Raw genomic sequence first — 15,788 nt, forward strand, 5'->3', positions numbered from 1 at the left:
TGCGTTGAGAGGAACAAGTGAATGTTCGACCAGAATGTAATCGTCAGTCATAGATTGGAGGGTCAAAATGAAAAAAAGCTGGGGTATAATATGAAGAAGTTGCTAGCCGTTGGAAACCACTGGCTTGGATTTGGATGGGTTTGCCCAAGATAAAAATTCGAGCTTCTCCTTGGCGTTTTCGAGAATCGACGATGTCTGAGAGTGTTCTTCGGGGTGGTTGTGTTGTGATGGGGTAGAGGGGTTGGTGGCCGGCTCCGCTGGAGATTGCGCTTGCGCCTGAGCATGGAGATTGCCACCACTTCGGCAAGTCTCTCTTGGTTCAAGGACTAATGAGCGACGATAGAAGGTTTGTTGGGGGCTCTCCCCGTTGGAACGCACGCGGACAAACTCGTTTTGCATCCAAGCTTGAAGCTCGGGAACCTCGGTGAGACGATAAGGAATTTGGAACCGCTGGAGCTCGCTGATAATCCGGGCAGTTTTCATGTGCTTATCAAAATTGATCACGGCCATCTCACCATCTTCGGTGGGCAAGGAGCGCAAGGGCTGATTGCCATGATCGACAAAGGTGAGGTCGGTGAGATAAGTTCCAACGAAAGGTAGGCAAGGGGGAACTCGATTTTGCAGTCGTTGGCGGAGAACAGCATAATTGCGCGAAATATCCACCACACCGCGCAGGTGTTCCAGCGTAGTTTTGGTTTTTTGTGAGACGACATCCCATGTGCGTCTCAGCCGAGAAATCATAGAGGAGTTCAAGGAGCAAATGATGGCCATCAAAGAATCGTAATTGTCCAATTCCAGGCACTTGTTGGCGATCTTGACCCAGTGTTTAATCGTCGCCGCGCGTTTCTTCGGCTCCTCCAAGTAAAGAATTGAGTCAGTAACGAGATGTGCAAGATCCGTGGATAACGTGGACATCGCGCGAACGTTGACAGCAAGCGAGCCGGATTTCCGGGTCCACTCAGTGTCGAGAAGCTCCTCCGGGAGGATGGCACAGAAGATGCGCGACTCTTTGATGGTGAGCTGACGGGCGAGTTCCAGCGGATCAAAGTCCAAGATGGAAAGCGACGCCTCGCCATTTTTCCATTGCCGAAGCAAGTTCGTCTCCTTCTTGCCGAGAATTGGAGGTGGCAATGGAGTATCCGGGTGGATATACTGAGCAATGGCGGTGTTAGTCTTACCCATGGAGGAGACCAAGCGTGGAACAAGTGGGCCGTGGACGGTAGCCACTTTCTCAGCAAGTTCATACAATCGCCTGCCGGCAGTAGGTAGATCCGCGCTCAATCGCGTCTTTGCAAAGACAGTGATGAACTCCAGGGCAGAGTCATCTCGATCGTGGCGCCAGTGTGATTCAAGCCAGCCCTTGAAGACATTGTAGACACGCAAGCGAACCGGCCCAGCGGCATGGGGGGTGTCCCCGATGTACTCGAACCGCTCCGCCAGACCCTGGGCAAACTCCAAGGGCGTGGCGAACAGTCGGAAGGTGAGGTAGAAAGTAGAGACAAAGGTGGCATCCGGCGTAGATTGGTGGGCGGTAAGCTTCTCGATGAGAGCCCGGAGACTCCCGCCCATCACCTGTCGTTCCTTGTACACCAACTCGTGAGCGTAGGTCTTCTCCAGGAGGTGGGCCTCTGTCTCTTCGGTCTCTTCTGCCAAAGTGGAGTAGCTGACACTCTCTTTGAGAGAGGGAACTTTGAAGCTGCCTTGGAAGCTGCCGCCGATGTCAGGGGAAGTAGCGCGGGTCGAAGTACGCGAAAGCCCACTCATTTCGGAGTCTCGCATGTGGCTGTGATATGTGAAGCTGCTGCCGGTGCTGGTTACACCACGACCAAAAGATTCACTGACGTCGGACCTGGGATGACTTTCACGAAAGTCGCTGTTGTATGAGGAGAAAGAACAAGTTTGGTCAGGAGGAGCGGATGCAGAGACGGAATCGGGGAGGGACGAGGAGGCCAGAGGGTGGGCGGGGGTGCAGGTCGAGTTCAGGTGCGATTGCAATGATGAGGGAGTGGTTGCGTCTGTGAGACCAGGGGTAGAAGGGGAATAGGTCGAGATTGGAATCGTGAGCGACACGGGAGGAAGATTGATCGAGAGGTCTTGCCGTTTCGTCTTTTCAGAGTTCGTACAGGCGGTGGTTTCAGGCTCGGTAATAGCAGACATGTTCTGTGTGCTGTCAGACTGGTCATCTAAAGAATCCAACTCCAGATCCCCAATGTGCTCCAGCACCAGGCGAGCTTTGGCCAGGCAGTTGCCCGCGGCACGAACGCAGTCCGTTGCAGCGTCGACAAGACGCTTCCCTTCGTCCGGCATAAAGATGAGGTCGTCATCGTGAGTGTGGGCCGGACGAAACACATCTCGAGCTGCTTGGACCAGCTCCGACAGCCTCTCGCACATTGACTCGCGTGCCTCTTGGAGGAGAAGGGTCCGTGGCGAGTCGTGCTCACAGACAGCTTCGACCACGGCCAGCAGAGAACGACATGACTGCATTGCCTGCTGCGTGGTGGTGACCAACTCTGTTGAAGATCGCGACTGCATATGCAATCCGATAAACGATCCCAGCACGCTCAGAAAGGCGTCATAAGAGGTCACCAGGCGCTCCGAAGCAAGGTCCTGCACGCGAACCGCGGAGGATGGGCCAGAATATGAAATTCGATGTGAAATGGAGATCCGTTTGGTGGACACCGACATGGGTCTGGGCTGATCCAAAGTCTCCGTCCGCACAGATGTTCGACTGAAAGCTGTGCGACTGTGGCTCGTCTGCCTCGATGCATTGCGCTCGGGTTGAGAGTTCGAACTTGAAGCCGGGCCCGTTGCCGCAAAGGTTCCAGAAACTGGGGTTGGAGGCATCTCGCCCCGGACACCCGCCGTTTCCATTTCAGCAATTGTCCTGCTCAGACCTACTTCCTCGTTCCAGACGTCGAGGAAACGCACGCCTCGAGTAACAATCTTGAAAGCCTTAAGCAGCATCTCATCGAGGATGGCTTCAACCTCCTCCTCGGACGGGACGCCGTTAGCAACATCTTGGAACCGTTTGGCGGTCTTCACTAGGGAAGACAGATCTGATAGCAAGGCTTTACGAATCCGGCGCAGCCCATCAAACTGCTTTACCAGTGGCGCCTCTCTCGTCAGACACTCGGATTTTTCCAACAAAAAGCGAACACCCGCGATTGGCCCTCGCATCAAGTCTTGGTTACCAAAGTCCCGGAGGGAGGAGCCACAGCCTCCACGGATGATGTCCCAAAAATCGGTCAATGCTTTTAATAATGGACGCATGGGTATTTGGTCGTAGGCTTCGCAATAATTCGTGGGTAGCCAGCCTCGATTCCCAGAATCGAGAAGAGTGCCATCGGCCCAGCCATTGGTGTGCACGGAGTGAACCAGAATGATGTCGCCCTGGTCAAGAGGAAGCGTAATGGTGGATGGAGACACATCTCCGGCGGGGTGGAAAGGATAGAAAGCGCGTAGATAGTTGTGAAAGACTGGCCGTGGGATCTCGTGTGGCTCCATTGTTTGGTCCAGTTGAATATTTCCTTGAGGTGTTAGGGGCGGAGTCATCTCGGACTGGCCGAGGGAATCTGAATTAAAGTGCAAATGTGCACGCTGAGAAGCGAATGTAGTTGGTGATGCGATCGATGGATCTCTGTTGAGGTTGGATTTTGCGATCTTCAATGGTGGAATATTTGGCTTCATTGGATCCGTTGCTGGTCCGCTTGCGGATGGACACGGATGCAAAGTGAGTGATGTTGAACAATCGTTGTCGGGTCTCTGACCGGGGCGTTTAGTTGGAAGGAATTGCACTGGACATCCTTCGAGAACCTATATGAAAACCTCAGGTCCTCGTAGCCAGAAGAAACTTGGTCCCGGGAGTAAATGCAGTGGTCGGTGATGATGACTATGGCGTCGCCGTCCGAAGAGGGAGGGGGAACGAGAGAAGGGTTTCAGGTAGCTCGAAGGCTGGGGGACGACACCCTGCTGAACCGAATCAACTCTGGTAGAGGGGCAATAGACACAGGGCGGCGAGTGATCAAGTGTCATGAAAGATGCCCCAGGATGGTCAATAATTGTTTGACCGTCGAACCTTGATAAGATTGCCCTGGAATGTCTCCGTCCAAGGAAGCAAGTTTAGGGTGCTTGGACCTAGGAATGCTCGACAGGACGGCAGGCGTGGAAAGGGCTCGATAGAATCGAATGGCACCAAAAACATGCAAACTGGTCACCTCGACACACACACAAACTCTCTCTCTCTTTCTCCGATCCTGACAGACAAACACCCTTGACTGATGGGATCAAAGACAATTGATCAAAGGATACGAGACAACCCTAGACAGGAGATTGGAACTCATATGAAGGGTCCAACCATGAACCGCGTGGAGTCCTAGGCAAAATGGGTCGAGTTGCCGGGCAAAGAGAACAACAATAGTCCTTTTTGGGCACAAGAGGGTCTTGCAATGGTCGGTGATCGAGCGAGGTTGGAAGCAATGCCGGCCAGCTGCACTGCCAATCGATGCGCCGGTCGTTGTCGCGGTCCGGTGCTGGACGAAGATCGCAGCAAGGACAGTAGGGGTTTCCAATTCGCGAATTGAATATTGGCAGTCGTCAGCCTCAAGGCCCGCAGTGGTGGTCACGGTGAGGAATTCGTGTGTCTTTGCGTTTCCTTGGACGTTAAAGTTGCGGCAAAGGTCCTTGAATGCAAGGGCGGGCGAGGGAGCAGGTTAAAGACAATAAGCTCCGTTTGGTCCAAAGGGAAGGGATGAGCACAAATCGGCGAGTGGAAAAGGAGCACAAAGTTCGGATGGAGTGCTCCGACTATTGCCACCACGGTCTCGACCTTTTCACCCACAACTGTAAGTAATGAGAGCCACAAAGAGAGCGACGATGGTCAATGTGCATGTACAGAGGAAAAGTTTACGACAGGAACTGAGAGGGCCAGAAGGAGTGACGAGCCGGCAGAGGAGGAAATCATCCGATTATTATGATTATTCACCCAAACGTCTCCTTCCACTTCTTCTTCTCCCTCCTGCTCTTCTTCCTGCATCGAAGAGGAGCCCAGAGGACCCAGTGTTTTCCTTCGTGGACTCGATCGGGACGATCCATGGAAGCTCCACTCCAGTCACAGCCCCGTAATTGACGTAAATCCTAAGCATCAGGTCGGGGGGCCACGACGGGGCTTGCCATACAAATCGGATAGGCAATTGGTTCCCGCGACCAAAAGAGAAACAAAAAAAAGGTTCATAAGAAATGGAAAAATTAAGAAAAGAAAAGACACATCTTACATGACGCTAGTGAGAATTTTTCTGCTGTGGGAGTGGAATTAGGAAAAAACAAAAAAAGTACGATTGCTCAAAATGGATCACTCGGCAGACAGCACGGTCTGACGGGAAAAGCTACGGTACTTTTAGACCAACCTGGTTTGAATACAGTATGTACCTGTATTCAGTGGTGAATACAATTATACATGTATGGACATATCTTGACTTCTGGTGTGGATGGTCTGTTGCTTATCCATTATTATTTTCCAGGCAGGCCTTTTCCATCTTGCCATGTCGGCGACGCGTGCAATTGAAAATTGCTTGCTGTCCGTTGGGCGCTAAAATCGAAAAGATCTCGCATGTAGTCTCTGGTCGCGCTATCGCAGTCGTTGCTGTTTCGACACCTCCGAGTGCCTCCGATAAGGGGGGATGCACATGGCAACTCCAGAATGACTGCAAGGTAGCAATGGCCAATGTCTTGTCCTTTGAGAAATCAGGGCTTCTCTAGGGGGTCTCGAGTTCCACGCAAAGCTTCAGACAGATGTGAGAAAGAAAATCGCCCGTGCAATGAGGCTTTTTTTTTTCAGAGATGCAGACTTGAGGTCTCCCAAGGCGAGTCTCGGACGGGACGACCAACAGAGAGCATCAGTTGATCCAAATTGACGTCGAGTTCCTTGAGTGTAAACGCTTCGTCCCATACTCCATACGGCCATTGTACAAACCTCCTGTACGACTCAGATCTGCCGACCGTTAGAACGTATCCGGGCCCAGACCACCTCTTCTCTCCATTGGACTCGCGGACTGAGAAACCACTCAGCCACCCGAAGGGTCGCGCGAATCACGAACTCCTTGAGCTCCAAAATCATGTCACCGAACGGGGCCACTTGGTCGGGTCTTGAATATGCACTGGCCGTGTGCCGGTGGAGGTGGAGGTTGACGACTTGATCCAAGCCCGAATCAACTGGATCAGTCAACTGAAGCAAAGTCCATTTCAGATATCACCTTGAATCTTGGGAAACCCAACTGCAAAATCACCGCGATGTCGCCTGGAATGAGTTCCAATGTGCGCCACGAAAGGGACAAATGAAGCGTACCATACATACATATACATACGAGGCCCTGGGCCAGGTTGGTGTATCGATCGGAACTGTTGTGCGAGTCGACCAAGACAAAAAAAATTCTTTTTCAAAAAAGCCGTTATTGCTGGGCTTGCGGAGCTACTCTCGAAGCGTCTAGCTTCTTCCGCGCCCTATTTTCGTCCGCTAGAAATTCATGGTCAATTTCCTTTTCAAACCGACCTTTGGAGCTAGCCTCGCCTTGGCTCCTGCACACGAGTCACGTTGGCTGTCAAGTTGGTTGATTAAAATTTCTCCGGAGATCGACCGCGCAGCGTCGTGGAGACTGAAGACCGCGAACAAGAACGCTTTGGATCCCGTTCCCTGCCCTTGGAAAGTGTGAATGCATGATTGCATGCTCACACAGGACGTCCAGGCCGCTTCCTCGTCCTCCTTCCCTCGTTTGTTCCTCCTTAATGAAAGCGGAAAGCGAGGGCACCCGTTCAATCAAGTGAGGGACCAAGTCTCGTGCCTCGACCCACGATCAAATCTGTTGGTTCCAACCTCCTTTTTTAGTAGTCTGAGCCAGCACAGCGCACAAGATGGAATTGAACAGCCTCCTCGATCCCGGTGCCTCTGTTTCCTGGGAAAATGAACCCACACTATCATCTCTCTAGAGAGTCCAGTAGCACAATGAGGGTTGCAAAGGATGCCCTTGAATTCTCTTTGTATCATTCCTCGTCTTTCTCTTTCCTACGCGAACCCCCTTCGCCTCCCGCCTGCACTCCTCCAGGATGTCCACACCAGCTCCAGTCCCCCTCCATTCATCCCGCGTGGAGCGAGAGTTATCCGGTTGCACGTCGCAAGCTGCTGGACAGCTGCCATTTATTTAGGACAACCTGATTCGCCGGTGCAAATAGGACACCTCCATCCCCCTTTAAACAAACCAACTGAACAGACCAACGCACACACACCCATGTCAGTGGTTGCGGGGTCCACAAACGCGTCCCGCCGGGTCGGCTTGAGGATTGGGAACCTTTTGTAACCCTTTCGTATTTACCGTACGTAGTGACATACACCTTGTCTCAAAGGGGAGCATTGCTGGTCCAATCCACAGCCACCCACCCTGTCTCTCTCTCTTTCTGTCATCATGGGTCAAAATCGTCATCACCCAGAAGATCAATGATATTAAGTAAATTGACAGACATGGCATCATACTGATAGTTTGAATATTGCAATGTCAGCTGCAGAAATCCGACCCTCAAAGTTGAATTCGTGCAGCACATCTGCATGTGTTTTGCAGGGTTGCTCCGGTGAGTCGATATATACACAAGGACTCACTCACCACCAGCGATCAGTGGACTCCGTGATCCTCGTGGCCCAGGCGATTAGTAAACTATTATCCCAGATATTAGCTGGTACTCAATAATTTGCCCAGCAAATAGAGTATCTCTACCTGAGATGTCCTCAATCTCTTCCCAATCAACATCCTTCTTTCCCGTTCCCAAGCCTTACTAGGCTAGTCCCACCTGGTATCTGCCTACCTACTAGAGTGTAGTCAGAGCGACGCCGACCCCTGCATTAATGGGACCCGGTACCTGCGCAAAGGCACAAACAGACCCCTGACTAGGTCGACCGGGAAAAATGAAAAAAAAATGGAAAAGATGATGCCCGATGGCCTAGGATACAATGTCCAGCCATGTCATTGCATCGGTCCTTTGACCACAGAAAGGCATTATTTCCAAATCCAGGATCAACAAGGTCATGACAGGGATCCAGGTCTAGCCTGGCTGTAGACCGTCGACTAGAACATCCCGTGGGAGGTCCCATTAATTGATTCCGCTCTCTTACAAACTCGAGGATCCGATTTGAGTACGTAGTACGTACTTGCGAGGACATGGAGGGTTACTGCAGTACACTGCCGTAAGTGAATACTAAATCCACGTCCGAAACATGAACTGTATCAAAAGCCTTCATCTTCAAGAGGTTGCTGCTAATTTTGCTCTCTGACCCTTTTCGTACGTTCTGTGTGACTAGATATTAAGCATTTGGGAAAATCGAGACGTTTCAGCTTGGTGGGCTTGGTGAACCCAAAATTCAGATCTTCCGGGTTAGCGTTGTACCCGATCACAGTGGTAGACTGGAGCCCATACTATCTAATTGATTGTCCGGAATGTGGAGAAACCGAGAGAAGAGGCACGGATCAGTAATGTTGGGGCAACGCGGCTTCGTCAGGGCTGCTCCGTAGTTCAACCATGGTCTCGTGTGCTTCATCCTTCAGGGTCCTTGGCCTCATAATTGGTGCCATTGGCGTCGAGTCGGAGTGTCTCTGAATATGTTTCTCAATCACAGAGCGTCTCGGTTCGGTCATAGATACACAAGTATCTTGCCCTGAATCAGACAAGTGATCCGTGACATCCACGCTGCCTAGTTATGGAGGTATAATGTAGTACTGTACATACGTAGTACTATATGGATATCAACATGGATATATACATTGGTAGACGATACCAGCATTTCTTCAGCGACACAGCTAGATGCAGCTAAGTCTCGATCTTCACTCGGTACTTTCCACAGATGGCGAATGCAAGACATGAGCCGATCATGGTGACTGGCTGGATAAATTCGTCTGGTTGACCTACCGTGCTCATCCAGGAAGGAACAATGTCTATCAACCTTGCCATCTCCAACAGTCCGTGACGACTACTATCTGGGCTACTACCTCGTCCCGTGCCGTCTAGATACGACCGTGATAACCTGCGGCCAACTCGCAACAAATCGATCTTATCAGTGCGGACCTTGTGCATTCGCGAGTCCGTCCAGGCCCCCTCCCCATCAAGGAACCTGCAAATGCTCGGTGATACTGCGGCTGCCGCCCAATTCTCAATCCTGACATTTCATTCGCTCCGTCCGCAATGATGCATTGACCTCCAGTCACATGTCAAGCAATCAAGTCCTGTATGCCGGCAGCTGTCAGGACGCAGCCGTGACGAAAAAATTTCCCAGGGCGGGAGCCATCCCAAAAAAGAAAGGAAAACAAAAAAAAAGAAAATCTTCCGATAGGACCGGACTGTCCGCGCCGAAGTCAGACCGTGCGGCACAGCGAGCCCTAGTGGACAGTCGACAGTGGACCGTGGGACACTTGGATGTGCCTATGCAAGTCTCTCGGGAACCATCACCTCACTGCAAGACTGTAGACGTCTGGAGCCATTGAGGTCACCCGGGGAGTCTTCTCGAGGGCCATACACGATCAATGGAGCGCGAGACTCGAGCGGGAAACGATTGAGACCGTGCTGCTGCCCCACTCCGGCACGAGTCGCGGGACCCCGAGACAAATATAGATCCGCAGGTTTTGCGTCGAATCGTGAGACTGTATGGCGGGCGCATTGGTCGGAACATGTTTTCCTACTACCCGTTTGCCTGGGGCAGGAGAAGTAGAGGGGCAGAAGAAAAGAAACGCCCGGACTACGGGCGCTTTGACCAGACTTTATCACGCTGTTTCTGACTCAAAACTAGAAAATGTATCCGGATGGTTACCTGATCTTCACGGTCTGTCTCCCTTAGCGAGATAATACTGCGTTGACTGTCAGGATCAAGTTTCTCCCGCTTACAGGATTAGTTTGCTCGTATCGCGATTGGAGAAAGGACCTTCCAATCCCGTCATTGATTTGTGTGAAGAGAAAGCCCGTTCGTCCATTCAGGGGGGAAAAGCAAAAGAAATACAAGAAAAAAAGAAAAAAGCACTCTGCCCCAATGTCCGTGACGACTGTACGGTCGCTCAAGGTGCCTCAATAGGGTTAGCCCGTTGCTGCATCCATAAGGGATATCGCGCGCTCCGATGGCGGATGCTGCACGATTTCATGCCGCTAGCTGTTAGTTCACATAGCATACAGCTGAAGATTCATTATACCGTATAGTTATACTCTTTCCGCAGCTTAACCGTCACAGTCACGCCTCTTCCAATATTTCTCCATCAAGCGGATTCTTATGAACGAATGACATCCGTCCATCTTGCTCTTATCATAAGCTGAGCACAGACTATGTATATGTTAGCGCAGTCGGAACAAAAAATAACAAGATCAAGACTCGCTTAGATGACAGGAGTAAAAACAACTTAACCACGAATCTATTCCAGGGTGAGACCATACGATATCCAGTCTAAATTGATGCTGTGATGCCCAATCTGTGGGGCGCTCGCTCGGAGTGGTGAACGTGCTCAGTTTCTCTCTCTCTCCCTCTCTGGTCGCGAGTCGTCGAGCGCTCGGCAGGAAGCTGCACGAGACACGGTTGGAGCCCGTCGCGGCCCGTGGGGGCACGGATCACTTCCTGTCATCCGCAACTGAACGGAGAGCTTTTGGTGTCTAGTGCCATGCATCTCTCTGCACCTGGACCCGCGACTCGTGGATCTTCATTTAGATTGTGGGAGAGAAAAAAAATAGGACCAGAAAAGTTGCACAGAGGTTGTGCATGAAGATATCAGGGCCCTGCAGAGATTTGGACCAGTGGATTGGATAGTGGTTCAATGAGCACGGTGCAGCTACTGAGATGCGAATCAAGAGGAGGCCACGTCCAGGCCATCCAGCCGCTCAAACAGGACGGAAAGATCTCAAAGTCCGGCCTCGTGCAAGATTGCGACTCGTCCCCACCCACTGAATCTCTCAAGGCGGCCGTGTCGGGCACGCGGCAGGCACATCGGCGATCCGTCGCTGGAATCGACAAGTGTGCTTGGATCGCAACATATGCAGATTTGGGCAATTCTTGCCATTGCAAGATCTACATATCCAGAGGATAGGCAGAAGTAAACCAAGTGAATCAAGCCGAGATGCATACTACTATGGATTCTTCTTCATCAGCCGGTAATGCATGTTCTCAGATCTACGGTCACATACGTCCCTTGGCCGCCAAAGACTGATCGTCAAGTCGCGCTCGCCATTCACCAGAAAAAAAGAGCGACAAGAAATATCTTGAAATTTTCAAGAATTTGCATCCGCTCGCAGGTCTAGTTCTTTCCCCAAGACGGCGAATTGATGCTCAAGCGGAGACTTTCTTTTCATCTTAGTGGATCCTGACTGATCAGCTCAAGTGTCGATCTCGCTGCCCTAGAGGCGGGACCTCCCTATGCGACCGACAGTCTCCATCTTGGTCCAAGCAGCGAGTGATGGAGCCAGATCTGCAAATCCGAGACACGAGTTGGACTCGGATTAAATCCCGATACCGAGTGAAGAAACACCAACAGGGCGAGAGTGTTCAAAGGGCTCCCTTTTTTGAGCTCGAGTTCATGATACTACAACATAGAAGGAAATAATATCCCGACGATGGGAGGATTGGTATCATTATTACATCGTCATCACTCTGGTACAATGCTACTCAGTAAACACCGGAGTCACAACTACACACGGGAAAAACAAGCATCCACTTCAAGGTCGCACTTCCGTCCCCTCGCTATGTCCTAAAAGAGACGACTAGATCATCCAAGGTTGAATTCAGCACTCGGACCACAGACACACTCCATGGCATCGACAAAGGCCCAGGACATAATACCCGAGCGTAGTTTTTGCTTTTTTTCTCTCTCTTCAAAATCTACATGATCTTGTCCATCTCCAGTATAATCGTCAATTCGCGAGATGCACTTCATGCAGCGTCCAGCAATGTAGGATTCAGACTATTTACTCTAGAGCTCGAAAAGGCAAGATCAGTCCGGGGAAGGTACTTTTGTTGAATATGACACCACGACTGCTACCACCACCACCACTACAGGTTCTCAATTGAGAACCCGACCACAGCGGGACGTGATAGAGGTGGACCGAGAGAGGGTTTACCCCCCAAGCGAACGGGGACAAGACGAGAGAACGCTGCAGTGATGTCACGAATAGTGCTTGATGCACACTTGGCCACACCGCGACTCCTGAACGAGTCTTGTCTCTACTGTGGTCGACTCGTGGGCTACTGGGCCAAGATTGGAGGTGTTCGTTTTCGTCAAGCCAAACTCTGTTCTCTGCGAAAGAGAATCATCGAGAACGCTAGGTTGCCCACGACGATGCTATGCCTCTTAATGGCAAGGGAGCTGATACCAAATCCGAAACTGATGGGCTTTGGTCGGGAAGAAAGCGAGAATTTTGACCCATGATCTTTGCAGTTCGGCACGACTGAATAGGCTAACATCTTCATCAAAGGTATTGTTGATAACAAGCGAGCAGTGTCATTCTAAAGAAGTTTTCCTGTCTAGTCAGAAAGTGTGCTGATATATGCTTGCAGGCTGGCGAAGCACTTGAGGATATTTTTTTCAATAATCACGACACAGATATAATTTTCGCTCACGATATCGTGTGTCGTGTAGGAGTATATCCGGATGAGATGACACCATCAGCTACAGCCCATTCATGTACCTGTACTACTCTAACTTTCTGTTCTAGCGACAGGAGTCGCAAGTTTCCAGCAAGTCTATTTCCAAGGTATGTTGATCCATCAAGATACCTCAGAGATGGATCTCATCCATCCCCTCGGCAAATGCCCAACACTAACAAAAAGCAATCAGTCTACTCGTACTATGCCCTGATCTCAGTCATATCCGGACGTTTCGACAGGTCGTCTCAGCATATTGCCTACGGATACTTTCTACCTGGAGAGACCCCCCAAAACGCCTCACAGACAAACTGGACTCTGTGAATTGTGACATGATGGACGATCAACCTGATCACCATCAGATAGCAAGCCGCTTCTACCAATACAGAGAAAGTTAATCAATTCATCGAGCGCTGATCAGCAACGACTGGACCGAAACATTCAACTAACAGTATAAACCATTCCAACCGTTCCGGCCGTTCCGGCCGTTCCAGCCGTTCCAAATCTGCCAAGAGCCCCGGAGTTACAAGGAGAGTCTAGCGGGGCTTGGTTTGAAAGCATGAATCTCCACAAGTCCTGCTTGACGAGGCCATCTCCAGGACACGGCACGCTTGATGGAGACTATTGCCATCACCCATGTGTGGAGCCGCACTGAACCAGGATGCTCATTTCCACACAAGACACAACCACAAACATTCACATGCAAGCGTACAATATGGTTCCAATGAACCTCCCCATGGAACTGTGACTGTGCATCTCGGCAATCAATGCATGTTCGGTCAGTCCAACTGGCTTTCCAAGGACACACACGATCTGGCTTGGGTTAAGCGACGATAGACGTTCCTCTCAATTCAGCCAGCCGGTAACACCCGAAGAAACGAACCGTGGAGCTGGCCGGTTCCACCTGACAACAGCGAGCAAAAACAACGTCTTGACCGCGAATCCTTCACTTCGTCTGTGCAGGGAGTATCTCTGGAGATACCGTAGTCCAAAAGACCAACTGATAGGTCATGTTTGTCATCTCCACATGCAATGCTAGTTTATTCCCATTTGACCGCTGACCAAGGTCCGACCGGGGAAGAGCGCCACGCGCGTTGGATTTCTTTGTTCAAAGATACCTCGTCTATTGGTTTCTAGCGTGGCCTCGACGACGACACGATGGATCAGCACGGCATCCGCCCGACGAAAAGGCCCACAAAGGCGCTACTGGCGTCAAGAATAGGGACTTTTTCTTCCAAAAATTCCATTCCCTCTCTTTCTCGGCGGGACTTCTGCGGAAAGAGCCCTCCGCTTTTCCGGAGATAAAGAACCGAGAATTTCGATAGGTACAGTGGTCCCAGTGGTCCTCCATATCGTATTGCTGCTCTGCACTTACTGTACGACTGCACGACGACGAAATGGAATTTAAGATTCACCAGGTAACGCCACACCGGCATAGATCTGACTAGTCATGAGGGAATGCCAAAGAGTTGACGCTTGCGCGTGCGGATCGTTGACCTTGGTCAGAGACCAGCGCAGGTACAGACACAACGTGCGTACAGACGTCGATGGTGACTTGCACCACTTGCGTAACTTGCGCATGAGTGGTGAAAAGATGGAATGGCTGCTCTCTGGACATTTATGGCAATCGAATATCGGGTTGCTATTTGCGCATGATTCATGTTCTGAAGCCCCGCTAAACAGTTGGAGCACCAAACACTCCCGACTACTGATACGATAGATTCACCCAGCACAAGATCGACAAACTGACACAAGACAAGCCGTATCGATAGCCCTCATGCTACAGTACACTCATGGGATGGTTCGACAAGTGAAATACGCAGCAGGGTCCTAAGAGATACAGATCCATGTCCCGTGAGGAGTTGAAAGTAATTTCCGTCAACGACAGATAGATGAGCGGGTCTCCGAGAGAGTCCACATGAGTCCACACTAGGCAACCAAACCAACCTGACACTTTTTATCCCGCTCAGCCTTTGACTGCCTCTCCAAGCGGTAAATGAGCAGATCAGTGGACTGATCGACATGGTCTAACCGACACCATGACATCTTCACTCTCACTCGCTCCCACTCATTGAGCCAACGGCTCATATCCATGCCATCTCATTGCTATACTCGCTTGGCCCCCCTCTTCTGCTTGTCACAGCCAGCGGATTCTTGTTTTTTTTTTTTTTTCTGTTTTCGCCCCAACCTCATAGAATCCGCTACTTCAATACTTAACTACACTGGGTGTAGTAGGCCCAGCACGTGCTCTATTGAGCATGCGGGACTACTGCACGATCCTGGTCTCGCGATGTCTTCCCAGTCAAATTGACCTCTGTCCCCTTTCCTCTCCCTTGACTAGTCGAAGAAAAGTGGCAAGCATGATGTGGGGGCAGGAGGGGGGCCTTGTAAGGTGACAAATGCCACTTTTTCTTGGTACCTTAGAAAGTCGAATTTAAATTGGAGTCCATAGTCCGGCGAAGTTCATCGTGGACCGGAGTGAATGTCGGTTGCCCTGTGCTGTGACAGACAACAGCGGCCAAGACAGACTGGAGCTGTCAGGGTTTTTCCATCAGAAGCGATAGAGTTCGAGAATTCAGATCTCTAAGCATACTGCAGTATACAGTACTAGCCTGCCACTAGGAGAGATACCTAGTACAAACAGGAGTAGCCTAGGAAGCCACTATGCTCTGTGAAGCCGAGTCCAACCAGAAAGGTCTAGACTCGCCACCGCCAGGTTCACGATCATTTCATTTGGTGCCACCATAAATGGGATCGTCGCCCTCACTGACGAATTAGCCCCCCTCCGCTGTTGCGAGCCGTCTTCAAGGTATGGATAAATGATGGGAGAGTAGGTCAGTCAGACTGGGGCTCTGATGGTATTCTGAGAATGATCAGGGTCTTGACCGGGGAAATTCTACCTAAACAGATGACGTGGTTTTCCTCGGTAGCCTGCCGCGGTGAGATGATGGGAATCATGATCATTTTCATTTGTCTCGCCAACCTCATCAACGGGGAACGGGAAACGGGTTGGAAAGGGCGCGTGCCAATAGGGAGAAGAAGATGCGTATACAACGAGCACGTGGTGTTTATTCAACACGCTGATACAGTGCGGGCCGTATCAAGTTTCCCCCAAAATATCACAGTGTGTGTTTCGTCTTTTGAA

General features: G+C 50.9%; 2 protein-coding genes across 2 annotated transcripts; one reads left to right on the top strand and one right to left on the bottom strand.

Annotated features, from left to right (window-relative positions):
• Positions 1–102: 102 nt before the first annotated feature.
• Positions 103–3,687, bottom strand: POX_h09456 (uncharacterized protein; the record flags this gene model as incomplete). Its single annotated transcript, XM_050118210.1, has 1 exon — positions 103–3,687. The coding sequence occupies one exon, from the start codon at positions 3,685–3,687 to the stop codon at positions 103–105; it is 3,585 nt and encodes a 1,194-aa protein (XP_049964997.1).
• A 9,592-nt stretch (positions 3,688–13,279) lies between these two features.
• On the top strand, positions 13,280–13,480 carry POX_h09457 (uncharacterized protein; the record flags this gene model as incomplete). Its single annotated transcript, XM_050118211.1, has 1 exon — positions 13,280–13,480. The coding sequence occupies one exon, from the start codon at positions 13,280–13,282 to the stop codon at positions 13,478–13,480; it is 201 nt and encodes a 66-aa protein (XP_049964998.1).
• Positions 13,481–15,788: the final 2,308 nt, after the last annotated feature.

This window comes from Penicillium oxalicum, chromosome VIII, assembly GCF_001723175.1.
Source record: "Penicillium oxalicum strain HP7-1 chromosome VIII, whole genome shotgun sequence".
NCBI lineage: Eukaryota > Fungi > Ascomycota > Eurotiomycetes > Eurotiales > Aspergillaceae > Penicillium > Penicillium oxalicum.